The 16,405-nt window shown below is 38.9% G+C and overlaps 1 protein-coding gene across 1 annotated transcript in view; it reads right to left on the bottom strand.

Moving 5' to 3' along the window:
* PTPRM (protein tyrosine phosphatase, receptor type, M) overlaps positions 1-16,187 on the bottom strand; it is a gene marked incomplete at its 5' end in the record, with an annotated part of 157,445 nt that extends 141,258 nt beyond the window's left edge. The window contains 2 exons of the mRNA XM_009699945.1: positions 8,905-8,934; positions 16,055-16,187. Coding sequence (XP_009698247.1) covers positions 8,905-8,934; positions 16,055-16,187 — 163 coding nt within the window. The remainder of the gene's footprint in view (positions 1-8,904; positions 8,935-16,054) is intronic.
* Between the last annotated feature and the right edge of the window lie 218 nt (positions 16,188-16,405).

Genomic DNA, 16,405 nt, shown 5'->3' with positions numbered 1-16,405 from the left:
GGACTGAAGCAAAGGAGGAGTAAGTAAAAGGTGGAGCAGAGGAAGAAGAGAAACAGATGAAAAAGGAAATGGTCAGTAGAATAAGAAGGCAGGCTTAAGAGCTGGGCACACACATTAGTGTTGAAAGAGAAAAAGCTGGAAGGAAGACAACAACAGCAGGATCTAAGGAGTAAGTTAGATAAAATCCTTTGTGGACAGAGAACTGGACAAGACACTTCCACAAATGCAGAGTACTCCTGCCTCAGAATGGGTTTACAGTGCTTCGGGTTCCATCAAAAGGCAGCTGAAACTGCAGTAACCTATTCAGCAAAAAAATAAACCTGTTCTTGCTGGGAGCACGTATTGGACTCAACATGCAACCAATACACCGTGTTCTGCTTTTCATTTATTTTTCGTAAGCATAGAGTAGGTATTCCCTATGATTTACTAGCATCCTTATGTGTTTCTCTTCTTTTCTTAGTTTAAAATATCATCTATAATCTTAATCTGGAAAATATTAAAGTGTAGACACGACTCTTCCCTACTTGGTAAGCAGAAAGTGACGTTCTACTGCAAGTAACACCTGGACGGTACAGCTACGGCTCAGGGCCTTATTCTATGATGTTTCATAAACATGACAATCTTACCTTAAAAATCTCGGTAAATACAAAGCATTCGGTATTTCATCTGCTTTTGAAAATCCACTGTAAGCCATGAACCTAGTCCCTTTGAAGTGATCCTTCCATAGACCACTGCCAAATAGGACCATAAACTGCAAAATACATTCCATTACACCTAAAGCATAATCCAATACACACCTTTCAGCAAACTAAAATCTGTCTAGCCCACCTAAACCATTACTTGCTGCAGCCAATATGCATGCATTCTTATACCCAATATGAACACATTGGGCAAATCCATACCAGAAGACCTACTTTTGGCTATTGACATCACCACGCAGGAGGAAAGCACACTATCACTTTGCAGTGGCATAATTCACCTAAACCAGCTGATCCTCTCATTCCCATACAACTGTGAAATGCACAGGTTTGCAAACGCTTTGCTTTGCCTTTCCTTCAGATAAGCTGGAGATATCTCTGGCAGCTCTACCTTGTGTCTTCATGATCAGAGGAATCAGAGAATGAGAAAGGAGAGAAGCTAACTTCCTCTGCAGGTGAACTGAGTACAATTTAGATACCCCTAGACGTTTGGTTCAATGTCTCACCGAGGGATCTCGGATCAAATGCAGAAGTGGTCCTGAGCTTCAGCTGCTAAAAAGAAAAATAAATGTGCTTCTTCATGTTCACCAGCTCAGTACTCACGGGAGCAGGTAGTTCATGGCATGAGCCCTACAAAACTCTGCTCTGCTCCAACTACTACCTCTTTTTATTTGGATCACTGCTGCTGTCTGGTTGGCACAGGAATTAACTAATAGAATTACACAAGACTTTTCAGACAGTCCTACAGATTTCTTTCTGTAGCACACACTAAAAGCTACAGTCTAATAATAGTAATAGTAGTAATAATAAAACCTTTCTTGTACACTTCTAAACGAAATAGAGCCATGATTCTAATATCTATGATAAGTCTTGTAAAAGATTTTCTTTTGCAACAGGGTGTCTGGTAGGGATGAAATGCCAGGCTTTGCTGGATTTGTAAGCACACAGTACAGTCCACTCCTCTGTTTCCTTGCTCAATCAGTTTTTGTGAGGCTCCATTTCACAGCTGACGCAATCTTCCTAGCTACATTTTGCATGTGGGCTACCACCCCGAAGTTAGGAAGGACCCTGATCAGACAGAATCCTTGCACAGAGTCTCACAAATGGAGGCAGAGGGCCAGAGTGACCAGGAGTGGCAGAAGAAAGCAACTGAGGTATGGTTCCTTGACCTCTCATGCCAGAGTTCGGTAATTCATTGCAAGGAAACAATGACCAAGAAAAATGACACAAAGAAAATCTGGAAATGAACGATGATTTTGGTCAGCTAGACACTACGGAAAGCACACGGCCACTGTTCTTCCCTCCAGGGATCTGGCAGTCTAGACTTTAAGGGAGCTCAGGGAATACTGTAGATAAGAAAGAAAATGAAAAGGAGAAGAAGGAAAAGAAGCCAAGATTAGAACATTCTCATTGTGAAATTAAGAGTGAACACTGGCAGATGCTACCTTGAGGTGAATTATCAGTAACCCAGCCATAACCCCTGCAGATAGGCTCAACAAAGGTATTTCAGCCGAAGCATCTCCCATGGAATTGAGGAGTCAGAGAAAAGATTACGGATAAGAAGCTCAAACAAAAATATAATCAGTCAATAGAAGTTACTGCAATACTGATGACTACAACACCTCAGTGCCCTGTGCTGACATCACTCAATGGACATGAACATCTCATTACAGTTGTTCTTATCTGTATCACAGAAGTGATTAGGCCTGTGGTTTGCTGCAGCAAAGAAGTCTTAGGCTAGATTCACCCTATGATTTCTTCTACACATTTTTCTTCAAGCATTTTTCTGCTGCTTCTCCTCCCTGAGTCCAGGAGATATACAATGCAACATTCACCTTATTCCTTGTAGTGCTACCTTTTGCAGACATATGTCGATCAGTTCACTATTTCATTAGGCCATTTTGAAAACCATCACATCAATCTTTTAGAAAAAATACAGGCCTTTAGCAACATAAATTATGAACCGAGTTTTGGTCTTAATATGCAGTATAGTTTCTTTACTGTTAACACATTTACAGTCACACAAAGTGTAATGGCAGGTTTGGGGTTTAGAGAAAATAAGTTTCCAATGCCATTATGCCTGTCGTACAATAAATACTAATCCTAAAATGAGGAAAAACTCTCCTTTCTATTTGGATATTTAAAACGAAAGAATCTGAAGTCAGTTTTGAGCTGTATATAGAAATGCAATTTCAGAGTAAAAACCGCAGGTATTGCACCTTTTTCCCAAGGGAAAAGTCTTAAACAAAGTGAATGAAAACGATTCACCTTATACCCTCTTTGAAAGTCTAATTCAACAATGATAAATAATGGCAAAACCTCAGTGCGTAGAATGACTGCTGTTGACAGGAAGGATAACTGATTTGGGAACCAAAATTTTTAGGAAGCTACAAACAATGTCAACAGGCTAAATGAGGAATTAATTCAATCCACAATTTTATAGAGAAGACAGTCCACCTTGGTAAACTGCTAACAATAACTGAATAAGACTCAATATGGGACAGCAATACAAACACTAAAATACAAAGCTTCTTGAATACACATACCTGTCCTTACCCTCCCTTCCCCTCCTGAAGGTATGTATTATGTCTCAGTGCTATATATAATAAAGATAGGCTTTCAGACTTATCCTATAAGAGTATATGGAATCAAAAATTTCTAAAATCAATCTCAGTATTCAATTCAAATCCCTGTATATAAGTTTAGAAAAGCAAGGCAAAGCTTTTATTAATGTGGAAAGAACCAACACGTCTCTAGACTACGCAAGTATTTATTTTTCCTCCAATTACATTTGTTCCCACACTAAATGTCTGGTACCTTCACAAAACAAGCAGTGTAAACTGAAACTGCCCCTTTAAGACAGAAACATCTCCAAACCCCAGATCATCTGCAAATTTACTGCTTGACACTGAGGGAGCAAGGACAGTAACTGCATGTGATTGTGTGACCAGCATAGCAATCAACCCCTTCGGATACTTCCCCTCACTCTCTCTGTTGTACCTACCTATTTTGAAAAACCCAGACTTGCAGCACATTACAGATCACGGTTTCTCACTCAATGCATCTGGGCTAATGTGGTTTTGAAAAGTCTGGGTAACTTCAGAAATTACTACGGGTTTCCTACATGTAGGTATTGGAAAAGTAACTTGGAGTGAGTACCTACACATGCCCAGAAAAGATGAACTGAAGCAGAGCTACTCCTCCACACGAATGATCTGATCTCTGTTGCACCTCAAGAAAGCTATTTCATATAGTCAGAGGGGCTCATATACTTCAGACAGAGCTAATAAAACTAAAAAAAAAAAAGAAAAGAAAAAAAAAAGGATTTACTTATTGGTGGTCTGAGTGTTAAGGATTATTTAAATTTTTTTCTACAGAGAAAGGGGAAACGTAAGCCTTGGCTATAAAGCAACACAATCAGATCCAAAAGAATCAGAAGATACAAGGAATCAGAATAAGGAATAAGGACTTCAGATACGTTTTCAAAAATGATGTGGTGTATTTTAATTAAAAACAAAATTCCAATTCTGAGATCGCTTAAAATCTCTACATGAACGCTAGATATCATACCTCTGTACTCAAAGCATATGGCACATGGCCCACAAATGTATTTTTCAGTGACGAGGATTTAGTAAAACACCCTCCTTGCTATTTTGGGCACTGCATATTATCCAAAGATTTCAATATGTTGGTATTCTAGACTTTGCCAGATGCAACAAAACTCATGGGACATCCGCAAATCATTTAAGTCTAGTTTACAAGACAATTACAGAAATCCATGTTTATTTTGGGTTATGTGATTCTATGATACAAGTCTATGTAACTATGCATATTTAAAGATTCAGAAGAGATCACAGGCGTAGTCGAACAGATCAAACACACCAAACAGTTCAAACACATTCATGTCTTTCTGTTCAGTGCTCTCCTCCATCTGCAAGATGCAAACTGATGAACTTGTTCTAGTTCCAGGGGCAGGTGCAGATGAGAATACAGGACTGTTTCTAACCTCCCTCATTATTTTCAAATTACTACTGAAGTTTTAAACATGATGACTGCATATTTCCTGGAATTATCTAGAAATCACTGTTCTGAGTTTTGACACCATTGGATTTTTTGGAAATTCTATGACTCTGATTATTAGGGTCATTTTGCAAATCTGCTAACCTTGTGCTTTCTGCCATAAGTACTAGGTCAATCGCAACAGGATTGGGGAAATGAGCCACAAATTCAGTCTCTGTATAGAGCTCCAGAAGCAAACACTGAAAATCTGCTAGCGAAGCGAGAGACCCAGAGATAACTAAACTGAGAACAGACTCCCAGGCTCCTGAGCTCAAGTCAGATACACAGGAAAAGCGTATTTCAACTGGGCCCCAACCTATCGCATTCTCATGAAGAGGAGGGTATGGTTTTATTTACATTTATATGAAAAATCTCAATGTTTGCAGAATTAATTTTCCTCTAGGAGGAATTTTGTCCTCTTTGAGTCACAAACAAAGTACCAGGCAATAGAACCTCTAGTCCTCTACAGTCCATTTTAGTAATGTTTCAGCATTGTATTAGGCTTCTGGATTGAGATTGCCATACAGAGGACGTACCTGTGATGCACTTCTGTCCTAAGTCACCTAACTAGATGATTAGTACTGGGATAGACAATATCAGATTTCCTACTATTAAGAGCTCAACATGTTCACTATTTTATAAGAATACTTGGCAATAATTGTCTCCTATTTCCCTACTTCACCTTTCACAAGTTGAAATGACTTGTGAAAAGGCAGAAAAATGGAATAACAGTATGCACTTAACTGCTGTGCAGCACTGTTGTTGCGTAAGTGCTTCATTTCAATAATAATCATAACATACCATTTTGATACCAAGTTCAAACTGAGAGACAACATCAAAAGCTACCTTCACAATTTTGTATTTTAATTGAGCACACATCCTACTCCTAGCAATGCAATGAAGCCTTTTCTTGAAAGCTACTTATAACAGCTACAATCTGTAACGATGTGCCCCAGAATTTGGGGTAAACTGACTTGCCCAAACTCTCGATCAGGTGCCAGTGTCTCGATTAAACTCAGATGGTCCAAGCACTCATGTCATTTGTCTGATGCTTGAATTCGCATGAATCTAGTTGTTAGCTCCTGACTAATGATTAATGATCTCCAAGGGCAGAATCTTTATCAAAATGAAAATCTGAAATATAAAAGTTAATGGCTGTCAGTCAGCACATTGGTGCTCATTGTCACCTGAACAACAGGCTTGTCTAGTTCATTTAACCCCAATTACCCAATAAGCTACTAATGTATTTTTCCTTCTCTGGCCAATGTTGCAGTGGTTTTGCCCATCAGAAAACGTGTCAGGAGAAAGCAGTCGTGCCAGCGCCAGCTGCCATGCTGAGAACACCAGTCCTTACAAGTGTCACTAATGACACCATCTCCATTCTCCTTTTTTCCCACCTGGAATCGACTGCAAAGTCAAAAGACCTGCTGCAGAGTTAATGAGCACTATTAAATTTGCTCTAATCTTAAGAACAAAAAACCTCATACAGGACTAACTACAGCCAGACAAAAAAAAAAATATGATGCCTGAGGTGCAAGGTAAAAAATGCACCAGTTCTCAGGAAAGCAAGAGTGGGAGGAAAGGCGCTGGCAGAGGCATTTAAGCCCATTAAAAAGAAGCACAATTCTGAATAGCAGTACTCAACTTCTTTTCTGTAATGTCTCTTGACTGGCTAACTAGTAAACACAAAATAAGATGGAAACAATTCTCTGCCAAATATGCACAGCTGTAGGTCCACCTCTGATGATTCATCAGCAGCTCCAGGCATCTGCCAATTTTTTCTTTTTTAATTTTAATTTAGGATGGATCTAGAAGTGGCAGAGATTGCAGTCTCCTAGGGAAAAGGAGCCCACAGCACATAAGGAAAGCAGCACACAAGACAATAGTAACTATTTCAGTGCATGGATGCTCACTTGGATGTTGCAGCTTGCATTTACAATGACTAATCAGCAAATTTGAATATGATACTCAGTATAGAAGTGGTAAATTAGCAATGGCAGAGTACTTCAAATTATGTTTCTCAAAATATAGAACATTTTATAATCCATACCAACTTCCTCAGCTAAAAATAAAACTGTAATGAGTTCTGCATTCATCTAAGATTTCCACCAATTTCAGTGAAATTGCGTGGTGCATAAACAGGTGGAGAATTTGGTCCAAAATATTTCCTCCTATCGGGAGCCGGTCTTGTCTGCTCTTTTCAGGGCTCGCTCTTCCCCTCTTTCGCCAGACAGGGAGCAAAACAATACAAAGTCAAGATCATGCAATTTCTTTTGCAGGAGTTAATGCACCCAATCTAGAAAGTTGCTGAATTTGTAGCACACTAACAAAAAGACAGATCGTTTCTTGAAGCCGCTGTGAGAGTATTCCAAATAATTAAGAGAAGCCCTATTCTGTCCACTATTAGCAGTCTTATGATTGCAAAACCAGGGACAAAACCTGTTCGTAAAACTCATAGAAACATTATAATTCATATATTTTCCAGTGTCACTGGAAAAAGAAAAAAAAGATATAATCCAATTTCTTTGAATAATGAAACAGTGTTTCATTTAATGTTCCACTTGTTTCAATTTTGTTTTTTGACTTAGCCTTGAGACATGAATCACATTAAAATATTAATTTGAATATATTTACTTATTATGGCAACAACCTACTATATGACTTACTACGTTATACTCTTGACATTTTAAAAACAACATTTAAATGGTCCCAAACTGAATTTTTTTTAAGGCCTATTTCATGGAAAATATGGTCTTTTCACCTTGGGAAGCGAAACAAATTTTGAAATACTGTATCTCTGGAAGAGATATCTTTTTCTGACCTTTACATTAACACAGTGCTTTAAAGAACAGTTTAAAAAAATTGACGTGTATGTAAAGTGTCAAATAATATAATATGAAATCTGAATTACCAAGTGAATGAGCAGTTTCAATATATTCAGAAGTCTTGGGAAATTTCAACTAAGAGGTTTAAATTTTAGTCGCCTTAATTCATTTGAAGCACGGTTCTGCTTACCAAGTTTTCAAGTTAGAAAACATTTACTAATTTTTCCACAAATTCTACAAATGAATGTTTGATGCTTTTTCAAAATATTAACTAAAAACATTTTTTTAAAAAGTTTCAAGAGCAATTAAAAAGGAACATGAGAAACTTAATAGTTTTTAAATAAAAACATTACTGAAAAGTGTTCCTTTCAAGAGCATGCTACTACTAGATGTACCTGAAAACTAGTACTACAGTCTGTCTCATGCAAGTAACACCCATCTTCTGCAACTATATAAAAATACCTCCTAGTTTCCCATGACCTTTAAACCTGAGCTTTAAAGAAGACAGGTATCTACTGGACAGCTGATTTTTGCTGCTGGGCAACAAGACTAAACAAGTTCAAATGCATCTCATTTCATGACTAATTAAGACCCCTAATATTTTGCTAATCCAAAAACTATCATGTACTCCTTGTACCTGGAAAGTGAGAAAAGGCGGATAGCCTCAGAAAGGGATTTGCTAAATTCACAGAAGAACCCTTCTCATTCATCCCCTGCTGTCAGCAGGGAATGAAACAAAGGCTTTGGGTAAATAAAGAATCACATAATGGTATTACTAAGGATTGTATCAAAATGAAAAGTTATTACTTACTGAAAGTTATGCTTCATCTTGCCCTCATTTTTTAGTGCTCTCTCCTTTGAAATTCACTCCAGAAATGGTAACTCATGATGTTTATGCATGATCATTATTCATGAAAAAGTACTAATATGTACACAGCAACAAATGGAAATGCTTGTACATGTCTAACCAATGCTATATTTTCAACAAAACAAATGAGAAAGAAACTACTAAATAAATTCTAAAAACAGTTACTTAGGCATGAAAATTTCTCATAGACACGGTAGTGATATTTACCTACTACCTTTTAGTTAAGAAAATTTCTTACATAATTATATTCAAAGGACTCTAATGCACAATACGAAGCATAAGAAACTGCTATAAAGCTAAATATTTAATTACATTATTGACCATGTTGCTTTTACCTTGGCAAAACTTCTACAAAACTTGTTTTTATAAAGGAACTTTCAATATTAGCATTCACTACTTATGCATGGAACAACATGGCAGAAAGTGTGTCTCTGACGACAAAGAAGTTACTTACAGGTAATAAGTGTAGGAGTGATAGCTTCTTCTGCCATGATGGTGGAAGGATTAGGCAGTGGTGGAAAAGATGAAATGGAAGGAAAGAAAAGCCAAATATTAATGTATGAAAAATCAAGATGAAACTGAGACCAGAACTGGTGACATAAATGAAAGGCAGCAAGAATGCGCATCTGGGCATATCATGCAATGTGTCTGGAACAGACAGATGACATATCCAATCTCCATAAAACTTTAAGCAATACAATATATAATGCATCTCCAACTGTTAAATTAAACCACCTTAAAGTACACCTACTATCTAAGTAATGTTAGATATTTAATGTATATTTATCTCTGTATATACTACACACACAAACACTCCCAATTACAGTGATTAAACACTTCTGATTACACCTCAACTGCATTAGGGATAAGGATATGGAACTTCTAACATGGTGTTAGAGATTTAACAACGCAGAATTTCAGAACACGTATTAAGTAGCTCCTGTTCCTGACACAGTATTGTAGAATCTTTGCATATCCCTTTCTTTACTTAAAGAAATCAGTTCCGCCACTGACACGACTAGAACTTGCTTCCAGAGGGGAAAAATCAGTGGCCAGAGCTTTTTTAATATTTCAGCTTTTTAAATAACCATTTAAATTCTGAAGAAAAAATTATTTCTTGCCACACAAATAAAAAGGCTATCCTTGCTGGTTAAAATTATTTTGGTGGTATCTCCCCATGTGGTAGAGGAAAAAATAAGAGCTGATCTTGTATCCCTGTTATTTCTGCCCATGTGAATGTCACAAAGAACAAGTTGGAGACCTAGCACCACCATGTTGAGAAACAGGGACCCAGTCAGTCTTTCCTGCATCACCTCTTGCACAGCCAGATCCTCCACCCAGACATGCTCTCCATGAGCACAAAGTATAGGAGCCCTCCAGCCATGCTCTTCTGCTTTACATCTCTCCCTCCCTTGGTTATGAGCCCACTACAAGCAGGACCACAGCTCTCCAAAAGGGACAAGTTCCAACCTAAACAAATTCCATATATTGACTGCAATTAAACAGAGCTGCAGATGTTAAAACATTTTTGACCATAACGTCAAGTAGCATTCATATGTTCCTAAGATAAAAGACTGAAAGGAATCATGTAGGCATTTGTAATTTTTACAGCACGTGCATACAGCCCTTTGACTACAGAGGAAACATGTAAACAGGCCTTGCAAAGGACTATAACTAACGTTAACTTGCCTCTAGCTACATGCTTCAGGCATCCCTTTGAAAACTAGGCTTTCATCAAATTTTCTCTCTCATCTTCTTTGTGTGAAGATGCCGTTAGAAATATTTCCCAGTTTTTATTCCCATTTTTCTGATGCAAACAGTATTGTTCAAACACAAGAGGCTAGATACTGAATATTTAATCACGTGGCACATCTGCAAAAATGTACACCTGTTAAAGTTGAGTTTTAAAAGATATCTAAGAATAAAGTAAGAGGAAAGCTGCAAAACAGTTATAATCTTCTTACACCAGCACATACCCCAGCACCTTCAGTGAGGAGCACAGGATCAGGTCCTATCAAAGCAGATTAACTTACCTGCTCTATTAGCAAGGGTTTGTTTTCTGGTTCAGTCATAATTATATCTCCCCCTGCCCTTCTTTTCAGAATTACTCATTCTCTCACTTTCATTTAGGATCTCATGATACTGCCAACCCAGTTTCTTGCCATACGTTGCCATGACAGAGATTTAATGTAATTAGTACAAATGTTCTCATACTTCTAAAAGATGTATAATAATTTGAGAAACAACAATAAATACTATTAATCAGTGAAGCACTGCTGGTGCTTATATGCAGAATTCTGCCAAATATGTTATAGAGATAAATTATACCTTATGAAAAGAATGCTGAAAATCCAGGAGCTTAGTTTGTGTCAATGTCCCATTAAAAATTTGTATGAGAAAAATTAAGTCCCAAGCTCCAGTTATTTTTCTATTGTTACAGCTGTGAGATTCTCCATATGAAAATCCTTGAAAAAGAGCACTTTTAACTCTCAAGAATAGAGAGTCTGAAAAAAACAGGTAAAAAGAATAAATAAAAAACCTACAGAAACGGAAAGTTTTAGATTTGCGAGTCCTCAGGTCACATGCAAAAGCACGATTCACAATTGAAAAGATTTAGCTTTTTTAAGAAATATGGAGAAGTTCTATTTTACTTCCTACATAATGTATACAGACTTACTCTCTCTCTATGTAAGAAAACTCTTTTTCTGTTAAAGAGAGTGACCCAAAGATTTTGGCCAACCTTGGCCAAATTTTCTTCTGTGCATGGCTTTTCAGTCACTTCCCATTACAGAGGTAAATTTATGTCAAAAACCTGTTTCTATGTATAGTGATAATATAAAGCACTTTCATATCCTTCAGGACTGAAGACATCAATAAATTTCGTAAATATCACTTGTAAAATAAGGCCCCACTATAAAACTTATCAAAACCAAAGCAGTTGGCTGCAGGAGGCTTGTCCCACTAGAAGGGAAAACTTCTGGAATGGTGTAATTACCACAGAGATTTCTTTCATCATCTCTCTTTTGTAGCTGGCCTAGAGGGAAAAACAAGGTTCAGCGGTAGCACTGGGAGAAGACCAGATTTTTCCTTCAGCCCTATTATCTCCAATTTCTATCCTAACTGCTTGAAATTGTTGGCAATAGTGTATAACTGAACAGCCTGATTTGCTATCAGGGAGAGGGACCAATGCATTCCCAGCCCAGCTCCACCGAGTGCAAAACCCTTCCTTACCCGCTGCCGAGAACCAGGGTCTCCGAGTTAAACAGACGCCACAATTACTTATGTTAGAAACTACTGGAAGGCTTAGGCATAGAGACAGCTGAAAACAGAAACTAAAGATAGGCAAAAGAAAATAACCTTTTTACGGAGAAATGCAATGATCAGAAGAAACTCCGTTCTACAACTGAAGCAGAAGCCAATGTAATTTGATTTTAATAACCATTTCCTTACTGCGCTCCCACTGCAGCAGCAAGATGGCAGCCCCAAAAGAAACAGCTTCCCCAAAGACATACCTACTTTTAAGCAAACCTTGGACCAATAAATCTAATTTGCCAACTTCTGTATATTTTTTAAACTTAACTGAAATAGGATATAAAAGAAAAAAAAAAAGGAAAAGAGAAAAGAATAAAGCAGTAAGGTTCTGATTTTTCCAAGTCTTGATTTAATTGCTATTGCTTTTCCAAAGGTTCTGGGAACAGTTCTCTCATTTGCACTGCTCTGCTTTAAGTTGACCAAAAGGTGAATTTACCTGCTGTAGTTTTTTTTTTTCATAAAGTCCTGTGCAGGTATATCAAAGGCTGGCAGAGATCAAGGGCCTTGTCTGAGATTTAATATTCAGGATCAGATTCAAAATCCACTTTATAGTAGAGTAATGCTGTGGAAACACATGTATTGGTTTTCACTGACTTTGGGTTAAATCTGGAGAGAGAGATTTGGAGCGCAGCTGTGGAGAGGAAAGCCTACTGGCATTAGTCTGACTTCACAGAGAAGAATCATCTCATTGATATGTCCATATTGGTCTTAGGGATAGCTTGCAGGTTCCTAGCCTACATGACACGACATCTTTATGCAGGAATGTGGTTAAATGGTTAAAGAAAAGATAGAACAGAACAGATAAAGAACTCTGAACAATCAAGTGGGGAGAAAAACACGGAAGCACTAACAGTCTTCCCCGACCCAGGTGACAAGCATACAAATCTGGTTTACTTTAGTCAAAGACTGAGTGTAAACACAGAAAATGTTTCAGGGTCCATGATGTTCCTCCCCTCACTAGTGACTCCATACCGTACGCTGAATAGTTAGGCCACCTAATCTCTCTGTGACCCAGTTTATAATTTATAATATAACTACTTCAGAAAACCCCTATAAAGTGAAATTAAAAACGATGCTTAATGACTACTGATATTTGTAGAACTTCTCTACCTGCTGCTTTGACAGTGACCATATCCAAAGCATGTCTGTGCTGCACTGAAAACTCTGCTTTGAATGTTGGTCTTGTCTACTTGGCTACTGAATTAAATGTCCAAGAGGCTGATCTGTGAAAATCTGTGGTGCCTGGCACCAACCAAGGAAAGAACAGCTGCTGGATGAAATGAGATGGCTATTAAAGGAACACGTTGGACAACATCATGGTTATCACGTACAGTAAAACCACTTCCCAATTCTTGTGACAATGGAAAGAAATGGTTTGAAATTAAGTTAATTAAGCACTGTGAAGCCCCAAAGACAGAGTAGATTTAATCTACTGGCGAGATCTGGAGATCAAGTCTACAAGGACTCATTTTTGTGAAAGAATGAATAGCAGACGGTATATGCCTTGGGACGTGCCCTGGGATAGTGGAGTGTGAAGGGGATATTGCTGTAGCCAACTCCAAGCAAGACAAGTTTCAGGGCACGCAGACTCAGTGCCGTCAAACCTAGCACTGTAGCCCAGAAAGTCTGCCCATACAAGTGCAGAGAGGAAAGTGGTTCTTGGGGGAAAGTTGCCACCAAATGACAAGGTGCTATTTAATTTTTCACTCAGATCTTTACTCTAGTAAAACTCCTGATAAAGTCAATGAAATAAAATTATCAAGTGCAGTAGTCAAACAACATGCTAGCTTGACAAGATTGTTTCGCAAAGTAGCACCTAAAGCATCATAAAACCGCAAAACCGCTACCGTTATACTAAGCTTGCAGAGTGATTTATACATTTTCTTCAAGTGCGTAATGTATACACAGCAACTGAATCAAGGTGAAACCACAGGGGCTCTCGGCAGCATAGTGAATTAAAGCACCAATAACAACCTACTGAATAATCTTTTCATTAAGATTTTTTCTTTATTTTCTTTTCATTATTTCATCTTTTCCTGAATAATAATTTCATTCATCTTTCGCTTAAGTCATGAGTGTAATTGTATTCAAGACCTACACTACAGCATCTGCTTTAGAGGTCTGGGACACACTACACCTACCTCCTGAAACTCTCATTAAAGCCTAGTCACATCCTGCTACACAGATGAACCATTCCTACTTTTTAATATTCACTTCAACTCATTTCACAGTTTGTTTTGTTCAAGGCTGCAGCATCATTCTGGGATATGTTTAAGTTACTGGTATCATTCTTGCTGCACTACACAATGAAACTGCATGTATTTGGTAACAGAGTTCCTGGACTTGTACTTTCAATAGTTTGATCTCTGTCACAAGCAGATTTATTCCAAACCCCACAGAAGCTCACATAATGCACTTTTCTTCTAACAACAGAATTACTGTGAATAATAATTACTGTGCTGTGGTAGACAGAAGGAACTGAGTATCCTTCTGCATTAACATGCAAACGCTTAGGATTCGAGCCTTCCTGCCTCTAACAATTAGATTATCAAAGAGCTTTTCCCTAGAGAATGGAGCAAGAGCTGCTATAGCACCCATTTAGCCAGAGACCCCAACACCTTATTTACTTTGGAACTGTTTGGATCACTTTGCAACGCTCTCCCTTCAAGATCAAGAAGAACTTGTCTCCCTTGGGTGAATATATTCTGCCTTTGGTGCAAACGCTTAAGGAGAAGCTCAGAACTGGAAGAGAGGGAGTGATGAATGCCGATCCGCAATTGTGTGAAGAAGGATTGGCCAGACAAGGTGAGAAGCCTTCCTCCCTGCATGCCAAGTGCTGCGTCTGGCCCTAGGGAGGAGTTTGGGAGTTCAGCTGTTAAAATCAAAGGTATGAATGATGCAAGGAATCAGAAGTGGGAAGAAAAAAGTACTGCAAAGTCAGAACAGATTTTAACTCGCTACCCTGTACTTTATTGAGAACATTCGGTTCCTGGGCGGCTTTCCTTGCCCCAGCCAGACTCACCCTGGGGCTCAGGTCTCCGTGTCTCCTGTACGGCAGCTGGGGACCGCTTTACCCACCTCTTGTCACGGCCCAGCCCTCAGCCCTGGCACAGCTCGCCCTGCGCTGCACAGAGCCCTTCTCACCCACGGCCCTGCTTCTGCCTTCACGGAGAGAGAAAAGTCGCTACTTCTGTTGCCTGCCCTGAGGCACTGCCAGGCAGCTCCCTCCTTAGCTGGGCACCTCCGCTCGCTCTTCGAATTCGGGGAGAGTTTCAGGCAGCCAAACTAGTTAATGTACAATTAAATCGCATAGTGCTGGGGTGAGCAAAACCAGGGCAAGACTGCTCTCAAAGGAAGAAAAGGGGATGATACAGGGCGAATGGCAAGGAGGAAAGGGGTTGTGGGACACTAAGGGGACTACGGAAGACGTGGAAGCCGAATTCGTGACTCAGCCCCTTTACATAGCGCTCATGTTCCCAGTCCCACCTCTACAGCTGCAAATCTCACATTGCTCAGGATGCAACCTAAAACCTTAATTCTATCTGCTCATGAATTTCTCTCAACCCAGACTTAGCTTCTATCATCACATGGACTTTTTTCTTACCCATGCCACCTCTCTAGCTATGAGATATTTTTCCCCGTATTATTTTTCCTTTCACAGTGTTGAGAAAGGCAACCAAGTTTAAAAGCCTTACGCTTCTAATGTAGCAATTTTCAAATGATATTCAAAGCAAAACAATCTCAATGCGTGTGTGTGTGTTGCACCACATTTGGGAACATTCAGCAATGTTGTAACATTTTCATTTGTTTTCAGGGAATGAAGTTTATGCAGAACAATACAGACCCCATTCTTAGCACAAATTACCTTAGCTCTAGTGGCTGTTCGACTGAGGATTTCTTTTACATCCAAGAATGAAACTACACCTAACTTTCAGCTGATCTGTTGAATAGAGTGGAGACTCACACTTCCAGGGTAGAGATACTGTTCTATTACTAGAGGGCATCATGCAGTACTAATGCATAAAGTGCTAGAATCATTAACCTTGAGTTGGTTTTCTTCTATAACAAAGCCACAAACATTAAGTCATAGAAAATGCTGTGGGATGAAACAGATACCGTGGTTTTATAAAAACCCAACAAAGCTTTGGGAGTGGGAGGGAGCAGTACTTCCTACACTCTGTGGCAAAGGGCACGAAGGTGGCTGGATACCTTTGCCAATATCAAACTGAGAACTGCTGTAGGAGATGCTGTGACACGAATATGTACGTAGAAAACATCTACTAATTGCTCACCTTTTCTTCATTACCAGCACAACCCCCAGAAATATAATGACGAACAGCAAGATGCCTGCAATGACTCCAGCAATTTTAACAGTGTGGTCGGTCTGCTTCTCAGGCTCTGGGTCTGGTTTTCGAGTGGCAGCCCCTGTGGAATCAGTAAAAGGACAAGAGGAGAGAGAAGAAGAATAAGGATGTTATACTTTGGATGTTTATACATTTAACCTACCAATGTCATTAGTCTTATCCAGGGTGAACAGATATCAATGCTTGATCTTTTAAGAAAAACCCTGCTTTCACACGCATCGACAGGAATATAACTTTTCCTATTGTTCCATGACATTTTGCAAGCCCCCAACGCAGGTG

This window comes from Cariama cristata, unplaced genomic scaffold, assembly GCF_000690535.1.
Source record: "Cariama cristata isolate BGI_N322 unplaced genomic scaffold, ASM69053v1 scaffold8685, whole genome shotgun sequence".
Classification (NCBI taxonomy): domain Eukaryota; kingdom Metazoa; phylum Chordata; class Aves; order Cariamiformes; family Cariamidae; genus Cariama; species Cariama cristata.
This window is presented reverse-complemented; position numbering and strand designations above follow the sequence as displayed.